This window comes from Pelodiscus sinensis, chromosome 28, assembly GCF_049634645.1.
Source record: "Pelodiscus sinensis isolate JC-2024 chromosome 28, ASM4963464v1, whole genome shotgun sequence".
Lineage (NCBI taxonomy): Eukaryota > Metazoa > Chordata > Testudines > Trionychidae > Pelodiscus > Pelodiscus sinensis.
In genome coordinates, this window is record NC_134738.1 from 11,283,039 (window position 1) to 11,297,668 (window position 14,630).

A 14,630-nucleotide genomic window follows, 5' to 3' on the forward strand; every position below is an offset into this window, starting at 1 on the left:
CACCCTGCTAAATATTATGATAGTAAATATCCTTCAAACAACTATTTACACTAAACACCCTATTTGCTGCCTCTGGTAGTGGTATTTTAACTGATCTTTGCAAACAAATTCTGTTTGAGTTCCAATAGGTCAGATCTTCCTTACCTTTGTTCTCACATCAGATATTAACTGAAATTGCTATGCAGCATCTTATTCTGTTTCCTTTAGAAACAAGACCTGGCATCATTAGTTTGGCCATTGTATTTCCTGTGATACTCTCAAAATGTTAATAGAGATTCTGTGCGTCTACCAGTCAATTCCATTTTCATGCAAAATACATTACATCCTCTGCAGGTCTGTGGCATTTACTAGTAACTTTTACCACCTCCTGACACAAGTACTATGTGCTAGCTCAGTTACCAGTAACTGCTGAAAGAGCTAATAGCTAATTGTAAATGAACAAAAATCAATTAATCTGTACTTTAAAGCTGACAATTCTCAACTTTCTCTAGCTGCAATACCACAGGATCAATGAATGGGGTTACAAAACTACAAAATCCTGGTGCAGTGTCTGACATTACACTGACAACAACCTGCCCACATGTGGAGCTGACTGACAGATTAGTGCTTATTCTAGGAAAAGATTCAGTATAACAAGTAACATTTGGTAACATTTTTTAGATGTTTCCCACCTATGACAGTTAAGGGACACTGCACTGAGATTACTGTGTGGCTCAAAAAGGCCAATATTTTAGGTAAAAGTCCATCCTTTAACGCCAGCTTTCTACATTCATGCAGCGCTAGATGCTTAGGGGCTAATGAATCCACGTGATCTGGGCTAGGAAACCCAACACTCCATTGTGTGTTATGGGAAATGTGAGGAGAACTCCTGTGAGGAGTCCTCCCCCTTGTTCTGCTCAGTCAGACAGACAGCACATGTGACAATAAAGCTATAGATTCAGAATCAAGAGTTTAGACATTAGCCTCAGCACAGCTGTTTTTCTGTCACTACATGCTGAGGGCACAACTTTCAACCTGCCTCAAAAATAATGCCCCATTGGTTTGCACCACTTTTCCAACAAATCACATTGCAAGTAGATGATCTATAGCAATGTGGCTTTCCTCGTACACAGAAGCATATCAGAACTGACACCATTTTAAGATAAATATTTGTTAAGCTTAGTTCAGTCATTAACATGGTAACCTCCAAAGTTACAGATTTAATTATCACCTCTATACTGAAGTAGCCTCTGTCCACATAATCTCCCAGGAAGAGGTAGCGGGTGTTATTGGGTGATCCTCCAACTTCAAACAACTTCATCAGGTCAAAGAATTGCCCGTGAATGTCTCCACACACTAAGGGAGAAAAGATGGCAAAAAAGGAAATTACATCTAAGAAGAGAAAGGTCACGGCAGCTACAGGGAGCATAGCTTCCCTTTGACCTAACCTACTGTGGCATTATATCCTGCTTCTGTGAAAACAATCTATTCTACCAAAATGTTCCCTTTTCTGGGAGTAAAGGCAATTTTAAAACCCCACTGGCTGAACAATCACGGAAAGAACGTTCAGCAGCAGATCTGCTATTTTTGGTAGCTCGAGATTCTAGACAGCCCTTACATGTGACTTTAGCTTCAGAAAGCTTTCTCTGACCTGTGATTGGAGCTTCTACTTCAATCATTGTCTTCTCATGTCTCAGAATGGCAGCCCCATCATTGATTATCTTCAACGCTGCATCCTCTTCTAGCCGCCCTTCCTTCACCAAGTGGCTTTTCAAGACATCAAGCCTGGGCTTTCCATCCTCAAACACTTCCTTCAGTGTGAGCCGCTGCGTGGGAGGAAATGGGACAGCTAGAAAACAGAAGCAAAGAGGTTGGCAATGTGTCTTTTTAAAGGGAATTTTATATTCACATTTCAGCATTAGCCTTCTGTCCAATGCTCAGATGAACAGCCACAAGCATCTGTTTCAGTACACATTTGTCTTCCCAAATGCAACAATACCAAAGGTATTCTTCCAACCCAGCTAACAGGAAGCTTCACATTAGAAGATAGCCATGCAAAATGTTATCTATGTACCTGGGACAGGTGAAAGGGGTGCAAAACAGCAGCAGATAGAACTAAAGTGCTTCCTGACTAATAAAGAAAACTACTACCATAACACTGTTTTAGAAGAGATCAGTATTTACACGCACAACCTTATACCTGCAGAATAAATAATTTGATTGAAAAAAGACAGCAATCAAGTGCTGGTTATCCTAGAGCTTAGGAGATGAGCATTAGTCCTTGAAACTCAACCTACATAGCTTATCAGGAAGTTGCTTTCACTATTACAATTAGGAATCTGAAGGTGTTCACGGTTACATGCAGGCTTGAGCCAGCTTGTAGCTAGTTGCCTCTCATCGCAAGGATGCAAATCTTGAGGCCTGAGTCCATTTTCTTTGAGAAAATCTTAAATAACCATGTATCTTTTCAATCATCTAGTTTCATCTTTTCTCCTACAGCCCCCATCACAGCAGCATATGAAAGCTCAAGATAAATCATTATTAGGAAATACTCCACAGGGAACAATTCTACACTGGAAAGAAGAGGCTGTGGTTTAGATATATTAGGAAGAACTCTACTTCTAGGGACTCCCCTGGGGCCCTACACACTATAGAGAGCATAAATTGACAAGAAAAGCCCTTATCTGGCTAGTGAAAATTCCCATGGTGCATGTAGTGTTTATGCAGATACCTCATCAGCTGTGACATAGGAGATGGGGCCATAGTGCACATCTTTGTGGTGGTTGTGGGAGCTAGGGACTGCCCCTGGAATTACCTGGTAGGAATGGTAAATCCTATTTCATTGGTTAACCAGTTAACATTATGTTTAACTGGTTAACTGATGGGGGGAGGGGGGATGAGGGGAGAACCACACCATTTACATCCCCACTGTCTAGAATCCTGAGGGCACAAAGGTGGCCTAAAGACACCCTAGTCACTTACATCCTGGCCGTGCCTGCTTGGATCGCATCTCTGGGAGACTCAGCACACAATCCTAACTTTGGCTAGGTATCAGATAAGGTATAAGGTATCAGATTTTCCCCCATCTCCAACTTTAGTGATATGACCACGTGTTGGGAAAATGGATTTGCTCTTAAATTTAAACCAAATGGAAATGAAGTTCATGTCCCTAGCAATCACCAAGGAATGATATTCTCTATACCAAAATATTGAATTTAATAGGCATAAGGTTGCTTATCAAATAGGGTGACTAATAGTAGCAGAACTGACCTCTCTCAAGTGCAAATAAAGTAGCTCCTTAGTTTGGAATCCCAAGAGGCAGAGAATAAGACTGCAAATCTGTATCAGAGGGTATGTCTACACTGCAATTAAAATCCTGCGGCTGGCCTTTGCCAGCTGACTCCAGCTTAGGGACTATCTAACTGCAGCACAGATGCTTGGGTGAGATTCCTAACTTGTGCCCCACAAACCTGAGTCAACTGCATGGGCCAATGATAGCTAACTGCAGTAGCTGACCATTATTTTCCAAATAATGGGGAATGTAGGACAGAAGTAGAAAAAAAACTGGCTGTAATGAAAGGAGACCCAGTCTAGTGCTCTGCCACTGGAATAATATGACAAGGTATCACTCACAATAGATCTGAAAGTTTTGTTCTAGTTAGTAGTTATATACTGCTAAGTGCCAACAATGTGCTCTGCACAATACAGGTCAGTCTCTTTCCCAAGGATCTTACAATCAAGAAATACAAGAAAGGTCCCACGTACACCAGTCAGCTAGACAACATTTAATGAATATGAAAATGAACGAGTTGATAGACTACCATCTTATTTTTTAATAATAAATCCTATGTTATGCTGTGCGACATTCAATTTTTGATATGCAGTAGATCTGTGTGTTGACAATGCTATTTGTACTGAAAATTGTCAAAGAAACTGCAGTATTTGGCAGCTAGGTAGGTCTAGATGCAGGGGATCTGTGTACAGCACCCAGCACACTAGCTCCAAGCCTGATTGGGGCTTTCAGGCACTGCCCATAACTCATCAATCATATTAAATGCCAATTCTTGTATAGAACTCAGCAGTAGTCCTACTACCTGCTAGCTCCTCCTTATGGCAGGCTCATAGAATTTGAAAGTCAAATGACTTAAGGGAGAGAAGAAAATTCAAGGTAAATCAGGGATTCTCATGCAGCTAATACACTAGGTCATTCTTTTTCAGGTCTTCAAGATGAAGTGCTTAAGTAAAAGACAGACCATAGAATATAGGATAGCATGTTTAATGAAAAAAGGGACGTGAGCACAGAAGAGGCAGTTCTCATCTACAACTCAGAAACAATCCAAGAAAAACTTCTGGAAAATTCTGCCTGTTTCCCAGTAGTCTTTGTGAGCAGAGTCTTATGAAAGATAAAATGAGGATTATTTGTGCCAATACATTGATGTGAGCAGCCAAGAACTTTTATGGAAATTTCTCTGCTAGCTTTATGTGACTGTTAGCTCCCAGATGAAATCAGATATATGTGATTAACTTCTTTCCTGCTCTGCCAATTTGTCTACCACTCTACAGTGATCCTGAATGGGTGCTGTATACATACACTGAGAAGAATCGGCACCAGTTATTAAATAAACCAGAGTATGGCCAGAAGCTAGGACCACCACAGTAGAGACCATAATAGAGACATGTTACTGCATCTCCAATGAATTAGGGAATATACTCCACTTTCTGCTGACCAAGTCAAAAAGAGAGTTCTGTTCTTTATGTCAGTACTATATAGTAGAGCGCTGGAACAGTAGTTAAGCATGTTGTGATACCTGGAGATGTCCAAATAAAGCAGACAGATGAAAAATCCTCCCAACAACAAAGAGGAATCAAAGTCTGAGACCCTAACAAAAATAAAAATCAACCCAATATTATTAAGCAGTGATGATGTCTCCTGCACACAGTAAGTGAGGAGGATGAGTACTTAAGTAATTAGTGTTGCCAAAGCAAATAATCCTGTTAGAGGCTATAACTTGTATAAAGGCTTTAATCAACTCATTGCAAGTAATTATCCCCTGTACTAATTTTCACCTTTCTAGATTTTGCTCTCATTTGCACTCAACCCCACTGAAATGGTCAATATTGTAAGAAGGTGCCGTGAAGGAAGTTTCTTTTCAGTCCTACCTTTGCTAACCAAAGGGTACAGTCTGTTTCAACTAATGGTTAGACCAAGAGATTGGGAGCTACAAGAGCCTAGCACAGCCCAGGCTCTGCCATGACCATCTCAGGTGATGTGCCTATACACTTCTCTCTGGGCCTCATTCTCCTCATCTGCAAAAGGTGTAAATACTTACCTATCTCACAGGGGAATGGGAAGGATAGTTATGGACAGTCAAAGTATTCTGAAGATGAAGGGTATTAAACTGATCTTGACACCAGACTCCCAAGACACTGCCCATACACACTAAGTGCACATAACACTGAATTTCTCATAAAATTGAGTTTCTTATGATCATTCTTTCAGATCCTCATGCCCACTCCCTTTGTTTACAGTCACAACTGTGTCAAATCTAATTTAAATTCCAAAATGCTTGCAGCAGGAGCATACGATTTTGCACCATACTTGACTAGTATAATTAGCAATACATTCAAATTCCTGGTTTTAGCACATGTCATGTAATGACAACAAGATACGAGGGCACATGAACTCTGAGATGTAAACATTCATGATCTAAAATGGATTAAGGGGTCAGTGGTGTTTGCAGGAGTTCAATAAGAGGATAGCAATATCCTTGTCACACTGCAAGTGGAAGAATGGATGTTTGGTAAAGTGAACATGCTTTATATTTAAAGTCCAGGTGTACACACCATCTTAGTCTGCGAACTCAGAGGATGAATATGGCAAAAAGCTATTTACAGAATGGAGAACTGACAAAAAGCCACGTGTCTGAAACACCGCAAAACCAGATTATCAGGAAGCTCAAGTGTGGAATCAACACACCCACAAAAAAAAAAGTCTCTCTGACAATGCCAAAGTACCATACTACTTTAAGTAGAAGGCCTGCAATTTGTAGCAGAGTTTTATAACACTGTGATTAAGGTGTTAAAAATGCTTATTGCTAGTCAAAGAAATCAGTCTAATAAGCATTAATCAAGATCAGAATCAAGTAATCCACACTTTCTAAAAGAACAGACCAATGCCATGAAATGCCTCTCATATTGCCATTACAATTGTACAAAATAACAACCAATACTCATTACTGAAAAAAAGTAAAACACTTGCCTAAAATGATGATTGGTACAGACTAATCTGTTCCCAAGACCTCCATAAATGGTTCTGATGGACAGAACCAGATACAGAAGACAGAGTTTGTTTTTCAAACCATCCAAGACTTCCAGTCAAAAGCAGGGGCCTAGGATTAAAATGACAAGAGTATTGCTCAGCAGTCAACATCAGAGATTATACTGCAAGTCTGATCCCAATATGGGAGCATACCTGAAAGGTCATTCACTGCAATGGACTCCTTCTCCTGTCTGCTTCTAATCAGATGAGTGGAGGAATATAGCCAGTTAGTTCAACAGATGGCTAAAAGCCTTCTGAGGGGGCGGGGAGAGAGGCATTTCAAGCATTCTGAAAACACTGAAAGAACAGCTAACAGTTCTGACAAGAACCATACCCTTTCAGATAGTCTTTCACCTTGTTACAAGTCATAGCAATTTCGGCAGAAAACTCATTTCTATACTCAGTTTATCTTGAAAAACTCACCTTTAGCTCAGTCTAAGTAGATTTAAGTACTAATAGCTTCTAAATACTTCACTCTCTCCACCACTGCAGACATCTAAAAAGTTTGACAGTCAACAATTTGAGATTCACGGCAACAGATGTCCACTTTTCACAGCACAGATCTAATTACCACCAAGATTAGACCCAGATATCCAAGGTAGAAACATTCACAATAAAGAGGCTGTCCTGGATTCAGTTCTGTAAAACCTTTCAAAGGGGTACAAGAAACTATCTTCTGCATTAAATTATTAATAGCATTAATGTCAGGTCTCTGGCATTTTCTATTCTGAAGTACAGTAATTCCTCATTTAACACTATAGATGTGTTTCAGAAAATGATCGTGTTAAGTGAAAACGTGTTATGTGAGGTCAATTTTCCCTTGAAAATAATGGAAAAGGTGGGGGTTGCGTTTCAAGCGGTGGTGTCTGCTGGGACTGGAACATAAGGTTGGGGGAGAAAGGAGACTGGGTTACAGCAGGGAGGGGAGGTGTTTGGCTCTGGGGAAGGGAAGGGGAAAGGGATTGGGTTGGAGTATGCATGCCCCTGTGACAGGTCTGCCGTGACCCGCGCTGCATCCGGCGAGGAGGGGTTGCTGGGGAATGGCACAGCGAGCAGCGAACCCACCACCGCTTTGCAGGGAGGCAGGGGAAGCCCTGTGCAACTGCCAGCAACGGGCCAGCTGGGGAAATCGTGTTATTCTGGGGGCAGTCGTGGAATTCAAAAAATCGTGCTATCGCGAAAACGTGTAAAGCGGGCACATATTAAATGAGGAATTACTGTATTGCAATGCTGTACTTCCTGAGATCTTGTCTTTTTGTCCACTTGCAACTTAACATTCTTCTATTCAACAGAGCTGATTGAGCCAATTGGCTATGAACCCTAAAAATATGCAAGCTGAACAAATCCACCTGGTTCAGTAGTGAAAGGTAACCAGTGTGTGATTCTGTGTTCAAAGAAGGTTAAAGTTTCAGCAATGTGTAAAGCTGTAACAGTAATTAACAGGGAACAAATACTTGGATCACAAGCAATGGATGACATCTTTATTCAGCCACAACAATATTCTAGTCAATCTGTTTCACTATTTCTCTTTATTCTATCACACCACCACAAGATCTTTCTATCGCCTTTACCGTGCTGCAAACTTCTATCACTACACAACTGCAGAACTTACTAACTATTCTACAGCACCTAATAAAGACAGGAAATGAACAAACATAATGAATTCTGCATTCAAGTTAAACTAAGGAATATGGCAGGAAGGCAGCATATAATCTCTCCAGATGGAATTTGGACAGAACTCTCTGGCTGACATCTCAAACATATGATGAGTGCTATGGAATTTTTAACAAGCCATTAGTAACTCAGTTTTTATATCCTATCTAATAGCAACTCTAGCACTTCTTAAGTGCTAGGATACAAATACAAAATATATTGACTGTAGCAACATGCTAGGTTAGGGCATTAGGCCTAGACTGACTGAGAAAGAAGTTAGTGGGTAGTCCTGTAGCACCTTACACATTAAATATATATATATATATATATATATATATAGTATCACAAGCTTTCACGGGCAAAACCCATTTCTTCAGATGAACTTGAGTAAAGAAGAGGGTTTTGCCCAGGAAAGTTCATGGTACTATATTTGTTAGTCTCTAAGGTGCCACAGGACTACTCATTTTTAAAGTAACAGCCTAACAAGGCTAGCCCTAAGACTCAGAAGGAAGAATATCACTTATTAAATCTTCAACACTCTCTTGCTGTAACACCTAGGACCAAACCAACCCAGTTTCACTTGCGAGATCTGATAAAATCACTATGCAAAGTCTAAAGGTGAAAATCTGTGAGAAAAAAAAATCATCACATGTAAAAGCAGAGACTATAAAGTGGAAGAAACTTAGTGTAGGGATGTGAAAGGTTAACCTGTAAGCATCACCTTACAGTTCCGGTTAACCATTAGCCAGTGGGAGTTGGAGCAGCTCCCTGTCTGTTGAGGACAGGGGCTGCTCTGGTCTTCTGGAGTAGCCTTTGTCCACGGGAAGCCTGAGTGCCCCGCAGACATGGACTGTGCTGGCCAGGCCAGAGCAGATTATGCCTATGGTGGGGCTACTCCAGTTCAGCCTTGGAAGGTGGGAGGAGGAAAGCTGTTCCAGCCTGGCAGAGCTGCAGCAGCCCTCCCGCCCATGCCCCCTTTAATCAATTAACCCGTTAAACAAGGTTTAAAAAGGTTAACCAATTAAATGGGATTTTACTTCCCTACTAGCATGAAGTTTTCTTTACAACAAGAGCTGTAAACGTTAATGGCAAGCAGAGAGTCTTGCTGTAATGTTCAGAAAACTAGGCCTATGGGCAATTGGAGAAGGTAGGGCTGAGGGGGGCAACTCCCAGACCCACCTCCAGCCTTTTCCTTTCTGCTGAAGCCTCACCCCCTTCCTACCTCCACGGGGAGGTAGGGCACTATGTAGGCAGGTACAAGCTCGCCCCAGCCTCCCAAGCTCCAGAGCACTGGGAAGGGAGGAAGGCACACCACATAGCCATAGCCCAAAGCACCCGGGGAAGGAGAAGGCAGCACAGCTCCAGCCTGTGAAGCACCAGGGAGGGAAGAGGTTTGCACGGCTCCAGCTTCCCCACCCCGGAGCACAGGGAGAGTGGGCACTGGGGGCAGCAACCCTCTCCTATAACAGGTGTTCTGGGGCGGAGTGTGGGCAGGTTCACGCCTGGCAGTTTGGGAAGGCAAAGTCTTCCCCTGCCTAGACTTCTGGACACCCATGACTAGGCCTGTGATATCCATAATTGCTATCGGTGTACAAACTAAACTGGAAACCATGTTAAGTTTCTTAAGTTTTCCCAGACCTATACTAAGAATGAGTTAAAACACAGTGTGACCCTTAATATGTAAGTAAACTGGTTAAATTCAAACCTGTAGTTAGTTCCTTGATATATTTATAGATAGAGTTCGATTTTCCATGGAATGATCATTTCAAGAAGTAAAGATTATCTGCATAAATCTCTGGTCACAAAACCCCAGGATCTCTTTATCCCTGGAGCCCCATTTTGAGCTATGAGATGTTCCATTATGCTAAGATGAAGTTAAGAAACTTCAGGAACAGATCTGTGTTTCATCTTAGCTTCCTGAAGCATAGACCAATCCAGACAAATAATCTTTGCCATTATTCAGTTTAAAGCAACTCTGGCACAAGTACGGTTATTGATGTGTCATAGCAGAGCTACCATTTCAGCTAAATAAGCACCATGGAAACTAAATCACCATGTGATGTAAAGAAACAGCTCCTCCAACCTGTTTCCCACCCCAAAGTAGAACTTGTCTCCATTAATGTTTCATCCTATTGATTCAAACCCAATTCATGATTTGGGCAGGCCACTTAGTAAAATGAACATCTACCTGGCAGAGATGCCACAAGCAATATGTAAGTTCTTATTGCACCACTTTATTTCCCTTTGTTCTGCTCTAATCCCCTAAACTTTTGCAAATTCTCATACTTACCCTGTATATTCTGGTATGAATATGGTGCCTTATTTACCGAGGCACCGAACACCCCAAGTCCAGTGGAAGTGGACAAGAACAGCAAATTCTCAGCACCTTGAAAATCATACCCATAGTCATCATGTGAGTATTTACTGCTGAAGGCAGCCAAGATCCCCATAACAGTCCCTGGATACTCTTTCAATGTCCCTATTCACACAGATATGCTGAATGTCAGACTAGATATCTTATCCTCCTTCCCTATTTTTATAGTATATTTCATTTTTTTTAACTGAATGTTGATTACCTCAAATAGACTAGGAGTGTTTAAGCACCTGATTTCCTAAGGGTGATTTTAGGATCCACCAGAAATTTTTATTCAATATGAAATTGATCTATTGGAGTTGTATCTCCTGAATGAAAATTAATCCTTTATATAGAACAGATTCAGAAAGCTTACCCTACTCTTCATAATGAACCAGATCATTTCTTCTCAAATTAGGATAAAAACAGCTGCCTATAATGAATTCTAAACAATCCTCACAATATTTAAAAAATATACTAAAGTTGAACAATTTTTTTCTATGGGGAAAGGGGGAGATATACCATTGAACTGAAATGTTCTCTTGGAAATCAGAATCTGAAGTCTCAACTACAGGCAGTCCCCGGGTTACATGGATCTGACTTACATCAGATCCCTACTTACAAACGGGGTGAGGCAACCCCGCACTCCCAGAAGACCAGGGAGACGTGAAGCTAGCGCCCCCTCCCCCCTCCAGCAGACCAGGGAGACACGGAGCGGCTTTTCTCAGCAGACACCTCAGCTTGAGAATAAAGGACTGAGGGAAGTGAGGTGTGGGAGAATAAAACTGAGCTCTGGAGAAATGTTTGGCTAGAGTTTCCCCTACAATATGTACCAGTTCCGACTTACATACAAATCCAACTTAAGAACAAACCTACAGTCCCTATCTTGTACGTAACCCGGGGACTACCTGTACATCATTTAACTGCACTTCAGTAATGGAGCAATGCTCAACCTCTGAAGTCAAGTTCACCTTTCTGCTCCAACAATGTAACAGAATTTGGCCCTCAATGTCTATTTATAAGCCATATGCATCTAACTCCAATAATCAAGTCATACTTTCATGTTTCAAAATGCAAATAAACATAATACACTATGTGCCAAGAGTATAATCAGGCATATCACTTTTAAAGCATCTTTTGAAAGCGCATCCCACAGCCCTTCCCACCCTGTGGAGGGACCTGATAAATACAAGTTAGAAAATAATCAGAGCCTATTAAACCTGAATCCATAAGAAAAGCTTGGAAGCAATATACTGTAAAACTCCAGTGGTCCGGCATCCAATGGTCTGGAACCCAGAAGTGCTCCAAGCAGCCGGACAATTGGAGCTGCTCTGCCCCTGGCTTAAACGAGTCAGCTACTGGTCAGTTTCAGCAGTGGCTGACTTAGGGATGCCTGGGGCAGAGCAGCTGGGATGCTGCCGGGTTGGTCCCGCAGCGCCGAGGGGCGCATACCCCCGAAGACCCCTCACAGCCCCCCCTTCCGATAGTCCGGCATATCTGATAATCCGGCACCCCTTGGGTCCTAAAGGTGCCAGATTATCGGAAGTTTACTGTACTACACACTCTGATTGTCTAGCTACTACTCCAAGGCCAAGTCTTTGACTAGAAACTTCTGCTGGCACATCACTGTCAGGTAGGGGTGAGGGCTTTTTTTTTTTTTAACACTATAATTTTAATTTGGCAAACACCTTAAACAGATGTAATTACATTGGTATAGCTATACTGGGAAAGCTCTTCCAATGCAGACTAAATCTGAGACAGAACTTGCCATTTCTCACCTCCCCATCAAATGGAATGTGTTACAAGACTGCACACAGAGGGGCATGCTGCTCCCTTTCTGTCCACCTCATACAGAGGACTAGGATTTCGCAAAAGTGCCATGAGATTTTAAATAGGAGTATTATTAAAATACAGAAGCAACTTAGGACTGTCACTATGCATCAGCCACCCAACACATAGCAAGATGACAACAAAACTTTATTTATGTAAATTAACTCTTCATGCACATATTCATTTCCCACCAGTGGGACTTCCCTGCAAAACAAGCTGAACATCTCGGCTGCAGCTGAGAACCAAGTTCATGACGCATCTTCTGGGAAACCCCAGCAGTAACTAGTCTTCTACTTGCAGAAGCCCTATTTTACTTCAGTTTTTGCAAGAATCACAAAAATTTACCCAGAGGAACAAACACTGTGTGCCTAACTTTCCCACTGATGATTACGGCACCAATATTCTACTCACCTGGGAAAGCTGAATTTAGTTTTAAAGTGTCTACACTGCTATGCAATGGTCCCAACTCCTAATGAGCCAATGCTGAATGACTGATCTATGTTTTGCCATGGATTTTAAGCTTGCTGAAACAGGGACCATGACTTTGTTCTGACTCAATACTCCGAGTGAGGTGCATGCTCAAATTGCTAGCTGCCATACAGAAAGAAAAGCAGGTAAGTCCTGAAAAATGTTTGAGACGCTGAAGCTCTATAGACTTTTGGGCAGTTAAAAATACACATACTACAATGAAAAAAATCACTCAGTAGTACACCACACAACATCAGATTTGTCATCTTCCTTTCATCAGCTCAATCAGATTGGATGATTTCCTCAGCTGACTTGAGGGTCACCACTAAGCTTGGGGGAAAAAAGAAAAAAGCATGAGGCCTACAGCAAACAGCTGCAACTACTTAAAAAAGTGAGCTAACCAAAGGAGATATGAGGGGATTCCTAGATGTCATCAGACAGGGAAATTCACCACCTGTTTTCACAAGGTTAGCAAGTTGACAGCTAGTCCACTAATAGATCATTAATACAAACACAGTAGGGTCTTTGTGTCAAAGACAAATTCCCCACCTGCTGGTAAATGTAAATCTGACGCTACCAGCAGCATGCGGGGGGGAGGAGGGGAGAGATTGGCTCTGGTTTTAAACCTGCTTTAAGTGAACACAATTTTGCACATAGTGTACTTTTAAGATCAGACTCAAGCCAGCTTTGTAGGCATAAGCTGACCTGTTCCATAAGGGAAACCTAAACAAAGTAACGTCCACTAACACTCTCATCAGATTCCGCTGCTAACTGTGACACAGGCATGCAGAACCCAGCCAGCAGGCCTTTGATCAGAGTACTGCATTATACTGAGCAAGAGACAGTCACTACCAGAGTTCAGTTACGTCCATTACCCACCACAGAAAAGAAGTCACAGTATAATTGTGCCTCGATTTATCTTCCTTCCAGTACTCACCATTTGACTGAATGCTTCAGTGTCAACTGTTTACACTAGGATCAAAACAAACAAATTCTAAAGCACTATACAATGTCCTTACTCTGCTGATCCTGGTCATTGGCACCCAGGCAATGCCTTGTAATCAGAGAGAGTCTGTATGAAAGATGCTGCAATATACGGTAACTAGAAGATTTACCTGGTGTTGCTCAGGTTCTTATGCTCAATTTTCGCTCAGGGGTGGAGCTGGGAATGAGGGGTTCAGGATGCAGGCTGCCTTGCAGAGAGAGGAAAACCCTAGCCCTCTCTCAATGCAGCAACTTGGGGCCATGTGAGAAGCACCTCTCCATGCAGGCAAAGCCAGGAGAAGGATGTATGTCCTCAGCCTGGGGCAGGTCCAGGTTCATCTACCTCCTGCACTCCCAAGCCAGAGTGAAGAATGGAGCAAACTGTGCACTTCCCCCTCACTCTCTGATGAAGGGGTATAGCCAGCAGTGTTTCCAAATGAATCAGGGAGGGAGGGGAGAGGAATCTGCAGCCCCCCTGACTCCCACCATCCCTAAAGAGTGTCTAAAGGGATGTTCGGGCCTGGGACAGTCCTGAATCAGGGAGGAGGAGGAGGGAAGTAGAGAAGAGAGATGCTATCAGCTAGCCTCTTTCACTTGCCTAGTTGTTTTGTCTCTCTTCTGTATGGTTTTATGCATCCCTGTCCCCCGCACAATCAAATCCTTACCTTGCTTTAAGTTATCATAAGAGGATGCTGCATACCATATTTGGTGGTCCTAGCTCTTACCATTTAGGAACAGTTCTTGGACAGACAGACAGTCGCTCACTCTCAGACAAACTCTCTCAAATATACAGTAGACTATAAAACCTAACTCTTCTGTTCCAAAGAGCCTATATTAGGGCTCAACAGAAGCAGTGCACCTGCAAACAGTTTATAAACCTTAGAAGGAACAAACCCCTTTCTAAGATTACTTATATTCCTTTTCCGTTAAGGGGAAATAGTCCAACCCATTATAACAAGACTTAAATAAGTCTTCAATAAAATCACAGACTATGATTTTGTTGCACAAACTTTTCACACATCACATCTTCTTATGGATCCCACA

At 42.0% G+C, this 14,630-nt stretch overlaps 1 protein-coding gene across 4 annotated transcripts in view; it reads right to left on the reverse strand.

Annotated features, from left to right (window-relative positions):
* Window positions 1-14,630, reverse strand: part of PPP3CC (protein phosphatase 3 catalytic subunit gamma) — a 288,696-nt gene that overhangs the window by 35,711 nt on the left and 238,355 nt on the right. For all 4 annotated transcript variants that reach the window (XM_075910895.1, XM_075910893.1, XM_075910894.1 and 1 more), the window contains 2 exons: window positions 1,631-1,828; window positions 1,211-1,335 (listed from right to left, as the gene is read on the reverse strand). In XM_075910895.1, coding sequence (XP_075767010.1) covers window positions 1,211-1,335; window positions 1,631-1,828 — 323 coding nt within the window. The remainder of the gene's footprint in view (window positions 1-1,210; window positions 1,336-1,630; window positions 1,829-14,630) is intronic.